Source organism: Kogia breviceps, chromosome 19 (genome assembly GCF_026419965.1).
Source record: "Kogia breviceps isolate mKogBre1 chromosome 19, mKogBre1 haplotype 1, whole genome shotgun sequence".
Taxonomy (NCBI): Eukaryota; Metazoa; Chordata; class Mammalia; order Artiodactyla; family Physeteridae; genus Kogia; species Kogia breviceps.
This window is the reverse complement of record NC_081328.1, coordinates 18,768,437-18,786,346: the sequence shown is the minus strand read 5'-3', so window position 1 is coordinate 18,786,346 and position 17,910 is coordinate 18,768,437. Positions and strand designations below refer to the sequence as shown.

The 17,910-nt window shown below is 44.6% G+C and overlaps 1 protein-coding gene across 1 annotated transcript; it reads right to left on the bottom strand.

Annotated features, from left to right (window-relative positions):
• Positions 1–14,547: 14,547 nt before the first annotated feature.
• LOC131746505 (eotaxin-like) lies at positions 14,548–16,854 on the bottom strand. Its single transcript, XM_059047909.2, has 3 exons — positions 16,728–16,854; positions 15,420–15,531; positions 14,548–15,032 (listed from the first exon to the last, which is right to left on the bottom strand). The coding sequence occupies exons 1-3, from the start codon at positions 16,801–16,803 to the stop codon at positions 14,927–14,929; spliced, it is 294 nt and encodes a 97-aa protein (XP_058903892.1). The 5' UTR covers positions 16,804–16,854; the 3' UTR covers positions 14,548–14,926.
• Between the last annotated feature and the right edge of the window lie 1,056 nt (positions 16,855–17,910).

Here is a 17,910-nt window from a genome sequence, read left to right as displayed (position 1 = left end):
TTTGGTATCAGGGTGATGGTGGCTTCGTAGAATGAGTTTGGGAGTGTTCCTCCCTCTGCTATATTTTGGAAGAGTTTGAGAAGGATAGGTGTTAGCTCTTCTCTAAATGTTTGATCGAATTTGCCTGTGAAGCCATCTGGTCCTGGGCTTTTGTTTGTTGGAAGCTTTTAATCACAGTTTCAGTTTCAGTACTTGTGATTTTTCTGTTTATATTTTCTATTTCTTCCTGTTTCAGTCTCAGGAGGTTGTGCTTTCCAAAGAATTTGTCCATTTCTTCCAGGTTGTCCATTTTATTGGCATACAGTTGCTTGTAGTAATCTCTAATAATCTTTTGTATTTCTGCACTGTCAGTTGTTACTTCTTTTTTTTTTTTTTTTTTTTTTTTTTTGCAGTACGCAGGCCTCTCACTGTTGTGGCCTCTCCTGCTCTCCTGTTGTGGAGCACAGGCTCCAGATGTGCAGGCTCAGCAGCCATAGCTCAAGGGCCCAGCTGCTCCGCAGCATGTGGCATCTTCCCGGACCAGGGCACGAAGCCGTGTCCCCTGCATCAGCAGGCAGACTCTCAACCACTGCGCCACCAGGGAAGCCCCTTTTTCATTTCTAATTCTATTGATTTCAGTCTTCTTCCTTTTTTTCTTGATGAGTCTGGCTAATGGTCTATCAAATTTGTTTATCTTTTCAAAGAAACAGCTTTTAGTTTCATTGATCTTTGTGACCATTTCCTTCATTTCTTTTTCATTTATTTCGGATCTGATCTTTATGATTTCTTTCCTTCTGCTATCTTTGGGGATTTCTTTGTTCTTCTTTCTCTAATTGCTTTAGGTATAAGGTTAGGTTGTTTATTTGAGGTGTTTGTTTCTTGAGTTAGGATTGTATTGCTATAAACTTCCTTATTAGAATTGCCTTTGCTGCATCCCATAAGTTTTGGGTCGTTGTGTTTCATTGTCATTTGTTTCTAGATATTTTTTTATTTCCTCTTTGATTTCTTCAGTGATCTCTTGGTTATTCAGTAGTGCATTGTTTAGCCTCCATGTGTTTGTGTCTTTTACAGTTCTTTTCCTGTAATTGATATGTAGTCTCACAGTGTTGTGGTTGGAAAAGATACTTGATATGATTTGAATATTCTTAAATTTACCAAGGCTTGATTTGTGACCCAAGATATGATCTATCCTGGAGAATGTTCCATTAGTACTTGAGAAGAAAGTGTACTCTGTTGTTTTTGGATGGAATGTCCTATAAATATAAATTAAGTCCATGTTGTTTAATGTATCATTTAAAGCGTGTACTTCCTTATTTATTTTCATTTTGGATGACCTGTCCATTGGTGAAAGCGGGGTGTTAAAGTCCCCTACTATGATTCTGTTACTGTCGATTTCCCCTTTTATGGCTGTTAGCATTTGCCTTATGTATTGAGGTGTTCCTATGTTGGGTGCATAAATATTTACAATTGTTCTAACTTCTTCTTGGATTGATCCCTTGATCATTATGTAGTGTCCTTCTTTGTCTCTTGTAATAGTCTTTCTTTTAAAGTCTATTTTGTCTGATATGAGAATTGGTACTCCAGCTTTCTTTTGATTTCCATTTGCATGGAATATCTTTTTCCATCCCTCACGTTCAGTCTGTACGTGTGCCTAGGTCTGAAGTCAGTCTCTTGTAGACAGCATATATATGGGTCTTGTTTCTGTATCCATTCAGCCAGTCTATGTCTTTTTGTGGGAGCATTTAATCCATTTACATTTAAGGTAGTTATCGATATGTATGTTCCTATTACCATTTTCTTAATTGTTTTGGGTTTGTTATTGTAGGTCTTTTCCTTCTCTTGTGTTTCCTGCCTAGAGAAGTTCCTTTAGCATTTGTTGTCAAGCTGCTTTGCTGGTGCTGAATTCTCTTAGCTTCTGCTTGTCTGCAAAGCTTTTAATTTCTCTGTCGAATCTGAATGAGATCCTTGCTGGGTAGAGTAATTTTGGTTGTAGGTTTTCCCCTTTCATCACTTTAAGTATGTCCTGCCACTTCCTTCTGGCTTGCAGAGTTTCTGCTGAAAGGTCAGCTGTTAACCTTATGGGGATTCCCTTGTGTGTTATTTGTTATTTTTCCCTTGCTGCTTTTAATATTTTTTCTTTGTATTTAATTTTTGATAGTTTGATTAATATGTGTCTTGGTGTGTTTCTCCTTGGATTTGTCCTGTATGGGACTCTGCGTTCCCTGGACTTGATTGACTATTTCCTTTCCTATACTAGGGAAGTTTTCTACTATTATCTCTTCAAATGTTTTCTCAGTCCCTTTCTTTTTCTCTTCTTTTTCTGGGACCCCTATAATTTGAATGTTGGTGCATTTAATGTTGTCCCAGAGGTCTCTGAGATGGTCCTCGATTCTTTTCATTCTTTTCCCTTTATTCCACTCTGTGGTAGTTATTTCCACTATTTTATCTTTGAGGTCACTTATCTGTTCTTCTGCCTCAGTTATTCTGCTATTGATTCCTTGTAGAGAATTTTAAATTTCATTTATTGTGTTGTTCATCATTGTTTTTTTTTACTCTTTAGTTCTTCTAGGTCCTTGTTAAACGTTTCTTGTATTTTCTCCATTCTATTTCCAAAATTTGGTATCATCTTTACTATCATTCCTCTGAATTCTTTTTCAGGTAGACTGCTTTTTTCCTCTTTATTTGTTTGATCTTCTGGGTTTTCACTTTGCTCCTTCATCTGCTGTTTGCTTCTCTGTCTTCTCGTTTTGCTTAACTTACTGTGTTTGGGGTCTCCTTTTCACAGGCTGCAGGTTCATAGTTCCCGTTGTTTTTAGTGTCTGCCCCCAGTGGCTAAGGTTGATTCAGTGGGTTGTGTAGGCTTCCTAGTGGAGGGGACTAGTGCCTGTGTTCTGTTGGATGAGGCTGGATCTAGTCTTTCGGTGGGCAGGACCAAGTCCTGTGGTGTGTTTTCGGGTATGTGTGATGTTATTATGATTTTGATCAGAGTCTCTCTGATAATGGGTGGGGTTGTGTTCCTGTCTTGCTAGTTGTTTGGCATGGGGTGTCCAGCACTGTACCTTGCTGGTCGTTGAGTAGAGCTGGGTCTTAGCATTGAGATGGAGATCTCTGGGAGAGCTTTTGACATTTGATATTACATGGGGCCAGGAGGTCTCTGGTGGACCAGTGTCCTGAAATTGGCTCTCCCACCTCAGAGGCATAGGCCTGACACCTGGCTGGAGCACCAAGACCCTGTCAGCCACACAGCTCAGAAGAAAAGGTAGAAAAAAAGGAATGAAAGAAAACAAGTAAAGTTATTAAAATAAAAAATTTTTTTAAATTATTAAAATAAAAAATTTTTTACGTAATTAATAAAAGAATATAGCAACCCAACCAATAAACAAATCTACCAATGATAACAAGCACTAAAAACTGTACTAAGATAAACATAAAAATCAGAAAATAGTCAGTCGTATACAGCAACCCCCAAGTCTACAGTTGTTCCCAAAGTCCACTGCCTCAATTTGGGATGACTGGTTGTCTATTCAGGTATTCCACAGATGCAGGTACATCAGGTTGATTGTTGGGATTTAATCCGCTGCTCCTGAGGCTGCACCGAGAAATTTCCTTTTCTCCTCTTTGTTCGCACAGTTCCTGGGGTTCAGCTTTGGATTTTGCCCCACCTCTGCGTGTAGGTCACCTCCTGCCACCTGTTCTTCGCCCAGACAGGAGGGGGTTAAAGCAGTAGCTGATTCGGGGGCTTGGCTCACTCAGGCCGGGGGGAGGAAGGGGTATAGAATGCGGGGCGAGCCTGCTGCGGCAGAGGCAGGAATGATGTTGCACCAGCCTGAGGCGCGCCGTTCATTCTCCTGGGGAAGTTGTCCCTGGACCACGGGACCATGGCAGTGGCGGGCTGCACAGGCTCCCGGGAGGGGAGGTGTGGACAGTGACCTGTGCTCACACACAGGCTTCTTGGTGGCAACAGAAGCAGCCTTAACATCTCATGCCCGTCTCGGGGGGCCACGCTGATAGCCGCAGTTTGCACCCGTCTCTGGAGCTCGTTCACACGGTGCTCTGAATCCCCTCTCTTCATTCTCCCCAAAACAATGGTCTCTTGTCTCTTCAGCAGGTCCAGACTTTTCCCAGACTCCCTCCCAGGTAGTCGTGGCACACCAGCCCCCTTCAGGCTGTGCTCACGCAGCAGCCAACCCCAGTCCTCTCCGTGGGATCTGACGTCTGAAGCCTGAGGCTCAGCTCCCAGCCCCCTCCCGCCCTGGCGGGGGAGCAGACAAGCCTCTCGGGATGGTGTGTGCTGGTCGGCACAGATCCTGTGTGCGGGAATCTCTCCACTTTGCTCTCCGCACCCCTGTTGCTGCGCTCTCCTCCGTGGCTCCGAAGCTTCCCCCTCCTCCACCCACAGTCTCCGCCCGCAAAGGGGCTTCTAGTGTGTGGAAACCTTTCCTCCTTCACAGCTCCCTTCCAGAGGTGCAGGTCCTGTCCCTATTCTTTTTTCTCTGTTTATTCTTTTTTTCTTTTTCCCTACCCAGGTACGTGTGTAGTTTCTTGCCTTTTGGGAAGTCTGAGGTCTTCTGCCAGCATCCAGTAGGTGTTCTGTAGTTGTTCCACGTGTAGATGTATTTCTGATGTATTTCTTTATGGGAGAGTAGCTGTTCCTACCAAGAGAATAGGTTTTGAAGTCTTCACTCTTGAGTACATTTACTTTCATGTGCTGGCAAACGTTCCCAGGAGCCGTCTTCACATTTCTTCATGAACTGGTCAAAGGGGAGTCTTAAGTCCTTGCCCCAGCTGGGGTTGGGGAGAGCATGATCCTTAGAACTGACTTTCTCAGTGGAAAACAACCTCCGCGCAGGTCCCGGGTCCCTCGCCGGCCGGGGCGCGCCTTCGCGGCGGCTGGGCAGGGACCAGAGCGTGTGCGGTCTCGCGGTGCAGATCCTCAGCATGGCTCGGGGCACACCTGGGGCTCCAGGCGCTGGAAGCATAGCGGCTGCATCAAAGACCGACTCTCCCACACCAGATGAGATGCTCTGAGCGCTCCAGGCCTCAGGCAACATGACTGATGTGTTCCAGGCAAGACAGCCTCTGAGTGATGCCAACGTCATAGCTGGCAAGGGTTCAGTGACGCCAGGCTGCTATTTTCATTTTGCAGTTTCCCACCCCGGACTTCAGCTGTGCTACCTGGGGAACTCAGTGTGAAATATTAGCCCAATCATTCCCACCATCCATGTTCGGCAGCTGTTCTGTCTGGCTCAGCTGCCTTCTGCAGCAAGGCGGGTGCTCTCTGGCTATTTTCTGTGACCTCCCAGCCAGCACTCGCCCAAGACAGATTCAATTCACATTCACTCTTGCTGGTGCCTGGAGAGTCTACGATGAGGATTAACTCTGATGGGGGCAGGATATGAGTACCCTGTTCTGGAAACTGATGTCCTGACTTCTTACCTGGTCCCTAAGAAATAAGAATGGTCAGGTAGAAGTGCAACCTGGGAATCCAGACTCCCAGCTTTGTTTTATAGCTCGGATGCAGAATTCATCTGACACCACACAACTAGAGAAAGAAGTGAATAGGACCCGAGAATTCATTGTCTTCTACGCTCTCCTTTCTTGAATACAGAAACCTAAGGCCCAAGGATGGACACAAAATCCATCAGGCCATGCAGGGTATTAGAGGCCTATGTGTCCCAGTGGCCAGGTCCCCTGACATGTCCCATGAGGTTCCTACTATATTGTACTCGCTCAAGCCCAGGGCCTCAACTGTCCCTTCTATAAAAGAGAACAAGCTGAGATTTGCCTCTCCTTCGGCACTTTCCAAAAGTAACCTCGTTAACGTAACAGCTCATATTAAATCTCATCACTGGAAATTCCAGTTTTAGGAGCTCTGTGCCAGGAACATATATTTCTTATTATAAATTGCAACACCGTAGTATCATTTACAGCCTCAAGACCAGCTGCAGCAGTGGATTAGGGTTTTCATCTAAGAGTTTGCTTCCCAGAGAAACCGTTGGATGACATCCCTGGTCCCTGGTTGGGGTCTGCGTGTAACTGAGCAGGACCCTGTGGGACATCCGCACAACAGACACCGCCCGCCCCCGCCCCCCCCCCCCCCGCTTTTTGTCTTCTGCCTGCTTTTTGTCTGTAGAAAAACTTTAGTCAAAGAGTAATTGTAATCAGAGGAGTGAGAAAATGCAGAAAGAAAGGAAAGCAGTCAAGCAAGACAAAATAATAATAGTTTAGCCATTAAACAAAGTCAAGGACTTTTAGTTCCTCCTCAAGGGCTATCGAGAATATTCTGAGCTATATCCTTGTGCTGTTATGCAAATACTGAAACCCCCACCAGACTGGAAGAAGTTAACTCTATGCTGCCCATGAGCACATAGACCCCAGACCGATTGGAACCAGAAGGTTAAATTTGATAAGTGGTTGGTTGGTTGATAAAATGTCAGTCGATGTCATATGCTGCAGGGGAATCCTGATTTGAGCTGCTGATACAGGAAGTGGGGGTCCTGTCCACTTGATTAGAAGCTCTTGAGCTTGAAAATTTGGAGTGTAATGGGAAGATTGATGGAGGGAAGTGAATTTTCTGGGTCTAAGAAGCCACCTTTAATTGCAACTTTGTGGAGTTTGGAAAGTTTCCACATCACTAATCCTGCTTCTCCATCCACAACATTCCACATGTCACCTGACCTAGTCTCGCTCTCCTTACCATTACCCAGGGAGGATCCCAAGAGTTTTTTGAAGAGTTTAGAATCCTTACTGGGGCCTATGACACGGGGCTGCCAGATCTTTATCAGCTTGTGCCTGGGATGGCGGGACCTGGGGAAACCCAAAAATGGATACAGAAAGCAGCATGGCAAAACACCGAGGATGATGCTTGAGATCCTCAGCCAAAAAAATCCTTGCAAAAGAGCCACCAACCTTTTACAAGCCATTCCTAGAGTCTTCTTTGCACTAATTGTTCTACTCTTCAAACATTCAAACAAAAGAAAGAATGCTTGTCCTGCAGCATGCCGGATTTCCTATAATAAATGATGTCTCCTAAGTTGCTCCAGCTGCCCTATTTGTACACAGAATATCTCTTGAGATTGGTGGATTAATAAAAAAAGGCAGAAAATTAAATGGGAGGCCACTGACCTGACTGAACTCGTGACCATAGCTGAGCACTTTGAAAGGACTTTGAAACAAGATGGTAAACAAAGATCTGATGCATTATCGGCTTTATAACTACAACAGCACCAAGACCAGACCTCAGATAATACTTGGGCCTCCCACATCGCATCCTACTAGGTCCATCATTAGAACGCCCCCCCAAGAAGCAATGTCTCATTTGTGATCAGTAGGGACACTGGAAAAGAAGAATTGGCCTCAAAGTCCTATACAAATTCCTCAATATCCACACAAATGCCCCTAAGAGAGAACACCCATCTGGGCCTCTTCCAAAACTGATGTGGGGCTCTGAGGGACCCGCGGGTAACTGCTACCATCAATACCCTTAAACAGCCCAGGGGAAATAAAAATTAAAATTGATGGAAACCTTGCCAAATTCTGGTAGATCCTGGGTTGCACTCTCCACTTTAAACCCCACTCTCATAGGACAACAGATCCCGTGAAAAAAAGGTTTCCATCTAATAGAGTTCAGGGAGAATTTCTGTCTCAAGCAATGCAAAAGGATTATGGGTAAAGCATTGTTGTTTGCTGTGTGACACAGCCCCAGTTGATGTATTAGGTAGAGATCTCTTCTCTAAATGAAAAGGACTGATACGTTTTGCTTCCCATGGAGACTCCACCTTAGAATTTCCTGCCCAACTTGAACCTGATCTTATATGTTCTTTACAATTTGTCCTTGGTTTGCAAGAAGAATTCCAACAAAAGTCCCCTAATTGAATCGAGGTGCTCAGGAATCTGTGGGCCACTTCTAATACTGAGGTTGGTAGAATAAAAAGTATAAAGCCTGTACATATTCAGATAGATATGGCTAAACTTCTTCCTAAATTGCCTCACTGTCCATTAAAGCCTGAGACTGTACGAGGCCTCTCAATTTGTCACACAGCAGAAGACTTAATCACCCCGGGGCTGATCATTTCTGTACCGGCCCCACCGGCCCCTGCAACACACAGATCCTCCCAGCATAGCTAATGAGCGGGATGATGATTTGTCCAGGACTTGAGAACTATTAACAAGATAGTTGTTCCCTGTTTCCCGGTGGTTCCAATCCTGAACATCCTTTTATCACAAGTTCCGCCAGACTCAAAAGGGTTCACTGCTGTGGACCTTTGCTCAGCCTTTGTCAGCATCCCTGTGGACCCCAACAGCCAATATCTATTCATCTTGACTTGGAACCATCAACAATATACCCGGACAGTTATGCTTCAAGGGTTCACTGAGGCCCCCTCCTGTTCCTCCCAAGTGCTCCACCAAGATGTAAGACCCTCCAGTGTCAGGAAAGCAACCTTCTACAGCATGTAGATGACCTCTTGCTGTGCTCAGTTACCAAAGAGGCATCCATAAAGCATTCCACTTATTTGCTGTAAGTAAAAGTTACAATTATATCTAGACACTGTTCATTACCGAGTCATAATGTAAGCTCTCGGGGAATCCAGCTATCTCCAAAAGTGATTAAACCAAACCAAGGACTTCCTAGGCCCACAACTAAGTGACAGCTTTGTGGCTTTCTAGGCCTAGCTGGCTATTTATTGCCTCACAGTTTCCTAATTTTTCCCTATTAGCTTCCCCTTTCTATGAACTTACTAAAATTTTTGTTCCTGAACCCCTTCCATTCGGAAGATAAACATGAGTAGGCCTTTCTAAGACTCAAACAAGAACCTCCTGTCCTAGGGCTACCTCACTATTCAAAACCTTTCACCTTATCTGCACAGGAGAGAGAGAACCAGGCCCTGGGAGCATCGAGAGCCTGGTAATAAACACAGGCCTGTCACAGCATCAGCTTGATTCCATTTTTCCTCCTACTCCAGCTGTCTTAAGGCTATAGCCACAGCTGCAAAGTTAGTAAAGCCTCAGGGGATCTAACCCTAGGAGATGTTTATTTACAAATTCTTCACACTGTCCAAAGTCTTCTTAATTCTGAGCTGACCCAACATTTCTCTGCAAGCAGACTGACCTCCTGTGAGATTCTTCTGTTCTCACTGCCTAATCTGTACCTTAAACATTGCAACGTCCTTAATCCTGCTATGTTACCACTGCTACCTGATGAAGGTGAGCCCCATGGCTGCGCGGTAATAACATCCCATTTTGTGACATGACATCCTGACTTACAGACACCCTGCCGACTAATCCCGATCTAATTTGTGGATGGTTCCGATTGTAAAAAAATGAGAAAGGCTATTCCACACTGGTGATGCTGTTACTACCCAAAATGAACTACTTGAGAGGGAAAGCCTCCCACAAGCTCAATCAGCTCAACAAGCCAAGCTCTGTGCCAGTTAGCAGGACAAACTGTTAATATTTATACTGACAGCTGGTATGCCTTTGGTGTTGTCCATGATTTGGGAATGTTATGGAAACAAAGAGGTTTTCTTACGTCCTCTGGGACCACAATCAAACATGGATAACAAATAAACAACCTTCTTACTGCCATTCTCTTAGCTTCTGAAATTGCTATTATTAAAATTGAGGCTCACACTAAAAGGACTAAACCTGAATATCAGGGAGACACCCTGGCTGGCTTTCATGAGAAGGCCATAAAAGTCTATAAAAGTTGTGGCACGGGACTTCCCTGGTGGCACAGTGGTTAAGAGTCCGCCTGACAATGCAGGGGACATGGGTTCGATCCCTGGTCCTGGAAGATCCCACATGCCGTGGAGCAACTAAGCCCGCGAGCCACAACTACTGAGCCCGCGTGCCACAACTACTGAAGCCCGTGAGCCTACAGCCCGTGATCCGCAGTAAGAGAAGCCACTGCAATGAGAAGCCTGCTCACTGCCACGAAGAGTAGCCCCCGCTTGCCTCAACTAGAGAAAGCCCACGCTCAGAAACAAAGACCCAAGGTAGCCAAAAATAAAAATAAAAAAAGCTGTGACACATGTGGATGAAGTCCATTCTGCTTCTATATTGTGACCTTTTGTTGCCAGACTTCCGCCACGCTGATGTCCTTGCAGCAGAGCAACAGTCTGCTCCTGAGTCCGAGAAATTAAGATTGACTGCGGGTCTTCCCCGGTGGCGCAGTGGTTGAGACTCCGCCTGCCGATGCGGGGGACGCGGGTTCATGCCCCGGTCCGGGAAGGTCCCACATGCCGCGGGCCCGTGAGCCGTGGCCGCTGAGCCTGCGCATCCGGAGCCTGTGCTCTGCAACGGGAGAGGCCACAGCAGTGAGAGGCCCGCGTACCGCAAAAAAAAAAAAAAGACTGACTGTGGTTATAAATTCAATAAACAGTCGGAGTCCTGGGGAAATCAGGACGGCCACTTGTTTCTTCACAGCTTCCTGGCCAGTCCCGTTTTTCAGGTTTTGCATTCTTTCACTCACCATGGTGCATTTAAGATGACTCAAATTTTAAATAAACTTTCGTGGGAAGATGCCTATAAAATTACAAAAACTGTTTACCAGAAAAGTCTGACCTATGAGGTCCCTAATCCTGGAAGAATTATCTTTGTTCCCAGAGGCCTCCGACCTCCTCCCTCTGGGCCCTTTTACACCTGCAACTGGACTTCATTCAGTTGCCACCTAGAATGGGTTATCACTATGTTCTTGTCACGGTACGTATGTTTTCTGGATGGGTTGAAGCTTGTCCCTGCCACAAGGCTGATGGCCTCATAATGGAAAAAAAAAAAAAAAAAACCTTTTAGAAAATGTGTTTTCCACTTTGGGTAAACCTTCCACAATCTCCAGCGATCAAGGCATCTACTTCTCTGGGGGCGGGAAATCATACGAGCCTTAGCAAAAATCCTGCAAAGTTTTTGGAGTCATCACAGCGAGCCCTATCACCCTCGGTCATCAGGCAAGATAGAACTAATGGGAGCCTCAAACTGAAAATCTCGAAACTTGCTGAAACTCCTGGACTCCCATGGTCTAAGATATTGCCTCTGGCCTTGCTGACTGTTTGTAGTACACCCTTTGGGAAACAGAAACTCACTCCACATGAGATAGTCACCGGTAGACAAATGTCCCTTGGTATACAAGTGTCTGCTGATCCCTTGTTTCATGCTAATATGATCAGCTACCGTAAGGCTTTAACGTCCTATGCTAAAGCCTATCAACAGGTTAAAGAAGATTTCCTGTATTCCAATTCAAAAGATCGTGTTGGTCACAGTCTGGAGCCTGGTGACTGGGTATTCTGGAAACGTCATCAGAGGAGAACAGCCTTCGGACTCTGTTCGAAAGGACCTTACTAAGTGTTCCTGACCGCTAACACTGCTGTGAGACTAGAGGGCATTGAGCCTTGGGTACGCACATCACAGCTAAGGAAGCCTCCACCTGACATCTGGTCCTGTACAGATGCTGGAGACCCCTGAACCAAACTAGAAGAGAGAAGCAGCTGACTTCAAAGTAGACTGTTTCCACCCAAGACGCCAGATCAAGACTTCATACTTTAACTGAATATGACATTTATTTTTTCCTTCTCTTTCTTTCTTTTACTCTGGCATTGGCTTGGAAAGGTAACACTCTCATCTGTATCTCCCAGGCCATTGCTGAGGGGAGTAACCTTTCAGAATGCTCAATTTGTCTTCAAAGATTCTAATCTATCCATGATGCTAGAGACCCTCTGTGACCAATTTCTCTTCTATTTCTAATGTCACTGCAAACTATGATTGACCCCCATTTAGAACTCTCTCACTAAGTTGAATTCTTATCACCACAACATCCTGTGCCTTGTTTTTCCCTTTGTCAAATCATAACTGTGTGTACTCAATGAGACACAAAGACCTACAAAAATCTTAGTACATTTGCAACCCCGCGTTCCCATGATTATCTAAAACAGATTGGCCCCCAATCGCTAAGAGATCTCACCAGCAGTGCACACCTTTACAAAGCATTTAGGATGACTCTTTATTTCAGGCTAAGAGATTCTCTTCCCATATGTGCTGAAGCCCTGACTGACCCCTGGCTTGGATGGGTAAATGCAGGAAACCCTGTGAATGAATCCATTAACAGTACCCAGAATGGTCTGTGCCTCAACATGCTTTGTCTCTCTCTGTGGTGGTTTTCATTCTCCCTGGGGCTATGGATGCCTAGAGGCCTAGGGCACAGCCAGGCAATGCCTCTTAGGTTATCTAACTGTGCCTCTAACTTTCCACAAATGAGCTAAGTCATCTCATTGATTGACTTCCCTGGATTTACACCATTGAGTTAGAAAGGAATTAGCAGAAGGTGTTCATGACTCAAGATTAGCTTCCTTTGGCAGGGCCATACTTTCCCTGGTTATGAGTAAATACAAATGACAATATGATCAGGAACCCCTCCTTAACCGCTGAAGACATTGCAGATTCCATTGCTAAGACAATAGCTGCCCAATAAAGATCCTTAAACTCTCTGGTCAAGGTTCCTCTTAATAATAGGATAGCCCTTGATTATCTTCTAGCTGGACAAAGAGAGGTCTGTGCTGTGTGGTCAATACCACTTGCTGCACCTGGACGACCCTTCTGCGGAAGCTGAGACTCAGTTACGTAAGACCACTGAGCAAGCCACTTGGCTTAGCAAGGTGACTCCTTCAATGGTTCTTCCTTTGACTTATTTGATTTTGATTGGTTTGGGTCTTAGAGACCATGGCTCGAAGTGCACTCCGAACATTAGGGATTATCTGGCTTATAATAATCATAGTAATCTCCCTGGTGAGTTGTATTCTCTCTAAGACTGGAATGTCAGAAGATGAACAAAGAGAATAGCCAACTTAAAAATCGTGAACCTGAAACCATGACCTATAGACATCACAGAGATGAAGGAAAAAATGGTCCTGACCTGTGAAAGCCACACAGAGGATGGACAAAAGCTGTGAGAACTACAGAGCAGTAGCTAAGAGTGGTGCTAATGCCTTTCATTTTGATCTCGTGTCTCAGTTATTCTGATCAAAAGGTGGTGGTGGGGGACGGGATAGTTTTAAAAAGGAGACAAAAAATAAAATAGAATAAATAAAACATAATAAAAAGGAGAAAGCAGGCCCCAAATCGAGTCACTTGTGCTAAACCCCACATCAGCAAACCAAGACTTATTACCTGAACTAACTTCAGTTCAACCCCTCAGGATTGTGACTTTTAACCAGTCAACCTGGAATTATCCGGTCAGCACTAGTGAGCTGACCCAACCGCCAGGCCCTTCTAGTCTCCTTAGGAAGGTGACCTTGCCTGAAACAATGCATTCTTTGCTAATAATTTCATTTTTCCATCCCCTCTCTGCCTTTAAAAACCATTCCTTTCTACAGCTTGGGGAAGCTCCTTTTTATTGCTAGATGGGCTGCTGCCTGATTCATGAATCGTTGAATGAAGCCAATTTGACCTTTAAACTGATTCAGTAGAATTTTTGTTGTTCAACAACCTCATGCCAGAGTGTACCGGCTGCTCCCCCTTACCCCTCCCACTCCAGCCCATAGAGGTGTTTACTGAAGAAACCCCAATGATCATGGCGCTCCCCTTCCCCACTCAATCAAAACTTTCAATGTCTAGTAACACTAGGGTGACCAGATGCTCTGATTTGCCAGGGTCGGTGTTAATTTATATCTGTCGTCCCAGCTTAATTATTAATGGTGCCTCCTTTTATTCTCAAACGTGCCCTAATTTGGGTGATAAAAATGACATGTTCCTCTTACTTATGACTATCTGAATGGAATGTAAACTCCCCACCTTCACAGACTGGCCTCCACCTTCCTTCCCAAATTTCCCCACCACTTCACACAGACCCCAAACTAACATCTTCCCAGTGGGCCTCCACCCAACTTGATAAACACATTATAATCCCTCCCCCCCCCCCCCCCCCCCCCGCTTCTAGGCGTTCGCTCAAACTATACCTGTCTCCTTTCTGCCTGGCCTGAAAGAGCTTTCAAAGAGCTCCTGCACTTGTCCATCCGTGAAGACCTGGTTTAAGTTCCAGGATGAAGCTTCCTTAAGTGTTGATAAAGCCTTAGTCTAAATAGACCTCTTGTCAAGGGTTATCTAGGCTTCCTCTGACTTCCCAATGTCTCTTTTCTGTTTATCGTGGGTTGGAGGATGATCAGAGGAGGAATGTCAGGCACAGGGAGAATATCACAGGCCGTTGCAACAGGTCATGGGAGAGATCTGGGGCAAGCATAGGGCTGGCCAGGCAGGGAATGGTGGTGAGAGTCCTGCTGAATAAGAGACTGAAGTACCTGGGGTCTGGGAAACCTCTCTTGGGGACTGGAATTAGAGGGATGAAAAGGTTTTGTCTGGTCTTGTCAGTTTTACCCTGAATCTCATTGAAGACCCAGCAGAACCAGAAGGCCATTTCTCAGGAACACAGTTCCTGCCCCCATAACCACACCTCTCACCCCTACTTCCGTCTTTCTCCCTCCCAGCTCAAAGTGGATTCCCCACAAAATATACGACTGCTGACTGTAATAAAAATAGTTTTTCTGAATTCCTAAAGTAACATTTATTTCCATTTAACATTATGAGTCACACTTTTGGTTCACAAGAGCAAATGTCTTCTTAAAAATACAAAACATTTTTGTACCGATCATCCTTACCAGGACCCTTACAAGATTCCAGGGAATTAAAGAGGAGAGAGACAACATTACTCATACGTTGCAGGGGATTGAATTGGGGCTCACAGAGGGGGAGGCACCCAACCAAAGCTTTACATTTTAAAAGTAACAAAAATTCATGGCACAGAACTTTTTTAAAAGTCAATAACTTATATGCAATATATTTTTAAAACATTATTAAACAAAAGCCATTCCTTTTGGAATAAGGTTATCTCAGAATACTTCTTAGGAAGACCAGGAGAATGAATCAAGCATTTTGAGGCTCTGGTTTGGTTTTAAAAGGTGAATATTTATGGCTTTAAAGTTTGGGATTTTTGGTCCAGGTACTTTATGGCATCCTGGACCCATTTCTTCTGGGGATCAACACAGATCTTCTTGTCATGCTTGGTGCTGAAGCTGTGGGAGAGAGGGAAAGAACTTATTAAGGATCCTCTTTGAAACTTGTGCTGATTTAATCCTAAACCTTCCAGGACCATCTGCCATGGGATGAAGGGGTTGCCATGGGAGCAGAGGAAGGAGATAGAGGAAGGATGTGATGCTGAGGGTCAGTGGCTGCTCTTGATGGCTCAGTAAAGCCATTCTTGCTCTTGACTGGTATGAACTGGACAAACTTCCAGACAGGGAGCTAGATGGAAAATTTCCTGTTGTGAAAACTCATGGATTGGATTATAGAGATGGAACTCTCTAAGTGTAAGGCTCCAGTTAACTCCAATGCAGTTTCAAAAGCTTTATCCCCCAGAAATGAAACTTTGGTCTGGGAGAGGGTAGGTTTTGTCTACTTACATCACAGCTTTCTGGGGACATTTGCTGCCCGTGATTCTTCTGTAGCTCTGCAGTCGTTGAATGGAGATCTTCCTTCTGGCCATATTAAAGCAGCAGACGGTTGGGACAGAAGCTGAATTGGGGAGAAATGAATAGAAAGACTGAGCACTAATGATATGTAGATCATTTTAAAGCATGACTTTTTAAGGAAAGAAATTTCAGGAAGGCAAGGAAATGTAAGAGATGGAGGCAGAATCCATCTTCTCTGAGGTCCTGTACCTCTGCCTTTGATTTGGTGTCCCCGGCTGTACAGTACGGACCCAGCGCTACAGGCAAGGATATGGAAAAAGCTTGGTCAATGCAATAAGCTCCAACTTTGTCATTACAAAGAGCTATGTCACTAAGTGATAGTCATAATACTGTTCATCAAATACTCTCCATTCTCTGCTTTCTGGACACATGGTAGACTTGCAAGTCTTGGCCACTTTTGGTTGATTGGAACCATTAACTGGTTTTGAGCAATAAGTGAGAAGACAAAGTGACAAGTATCATTTCTAAGGTAGCTTTTGTAATTGTCAGTGCAAGACCCTTGAGAGCTTTATTTTCCTTCACTACAGTAAGCAGCAATGCTCCCAATCCACCAGTTGCCCCATCAATCCAGAATCCTGAGTATATGAAGTCAAAGCTCTAGCCAATACATTATAGATATTTAGTGTGAGTAAGAAATCAACCTTTGTTGTTTTAAGCCATTGATAATTTAGGCTTGTTTGTTACCACAGCATGCATTGTCTTATTCAGACTGATGCATGCAGTAAATCTAAGTCATCAGAGGATGAAAACATGAGTTATGATACAAACATATAGATACAATCACAACACGTCACCTTGAGAGATTCCCCTGGGACCTCACTCCCTTCCTCTAACCACTGTTTCTGAAAACTGTCTTGGGATCCAGTAAAATTTGGGGGTGTACAGTCAAAGCATTTTTTTTCTCTCCACCACTGACAAAAATGCCCCCTGTGCCTGCAATGAGAGAGGGTCTTTCTTTTGTGTGCCCTCATCCCCAAACATGCGAAGGCAGCCGGATCATGGATGGACACAACATCACTCTCGATACTCATGTCAGGAAAGAATGTGGGGACTGACCTCAGTAGCCTGGGTTTCTAGTTCTGGCTCTTTCTCTGAGTGTGAGGTTGGGGCTCTTCTTGTCCACTCATGGGACCCATTTTCCTGTCTTTGAAATGAGGGGGTCTGCAGCAAGTCTCTGCAGATTCTTGCTGATCTAACGGTTCTGGTGGTGATCAGCTTTGCCATAGAGAAGGGACTTACCGGGCTGAGCCAGCACCTGGGTGCCGAAGACGGCGGCTGTGAGCAGCAGACACAGAAGTGCTGCACAGACCTTCATGTTGAGCGGGGAGGTTACCAGCTTCAGCCTGAGAGCTGTTGGTTTCTGGGTTTTCTCAGCCTCTCTGCAGCTCTCGCTGCTCTGCATGCCTTTTAAAGATACACAGGGTGTGGAATTTCTAGGGAAACCTTTGCTTGGCCAGGGTCATGAACAAATCATGACAGAGACAGGTCCTGAATTGCTGTTCCAGGCCAGCAAGTTAACAGGACATAAGACAGAAACACATTTTCCATTCACACATGTTTTTGGAATGACTGAGCACAAATGATAACCCGTAGAAGGGTCATTTTCACAAGCTCTGATTTCTCTGAAACGAACCATCTGCAGTGGGGGAAGAGTCAGGGAGACCAAGGGCATGAAGAGATGAGGAGATTCAAGTACCTTCCCTGGTCCCTGTGTTCACATGGTGGTCTTTAGGATTTTAGAGGCCAGAAAGGGGCCCTAAAACTTCTGCTAGGCTCCCATCCAAATACAGAGAGATCTCAGCAGCTCTGAACATTGCTTGGTCTCTGGGAACCCAGGAATTGTAGCACATGAGAAACTCACCCCATAATCCAGTCCAGTGGTCACAGAATCTTAGTGTCCTGGAATTTTAGTGTTGTATTCAGAACTGAATATTTCTTATTTATCTTGACTTCCTGTGCATTGTTTACTCAGTTTTGTTAATTTCACAAATAAAGGTTGTATATATTGAAGGTGTACAGTATGATGGTTTGATATTCACATGCATTATGAAATGATTATTGCAATTAAGTTAACTCAGACATCCATCACCTCCATCACCACACAGAGTTAACTTTTTGGGGGGTGTGCATAGTGAGAACATTTCAGATCTACTCTCTTAGCAAATTTCAAGTATATAATATAGTATTATTAACTAGAGTCACCTTGCTGTACACCCAGAACTCATTCATCTTATAACTGGATGTTTGTACACTTTGACAAACATCTCCCCAGAAATACAAATCAAAACCATAATGAGGTATCACTCCACACCTCTTAGGATGGCTTTTATAAAAAAGACAAGGCACTGTAAGTGTTGGCGAGGATGTGGAGAAAAGGGAACCCCTGTACGCTTTTGGTGGGAGTGGAAATTGGTGCATTCCC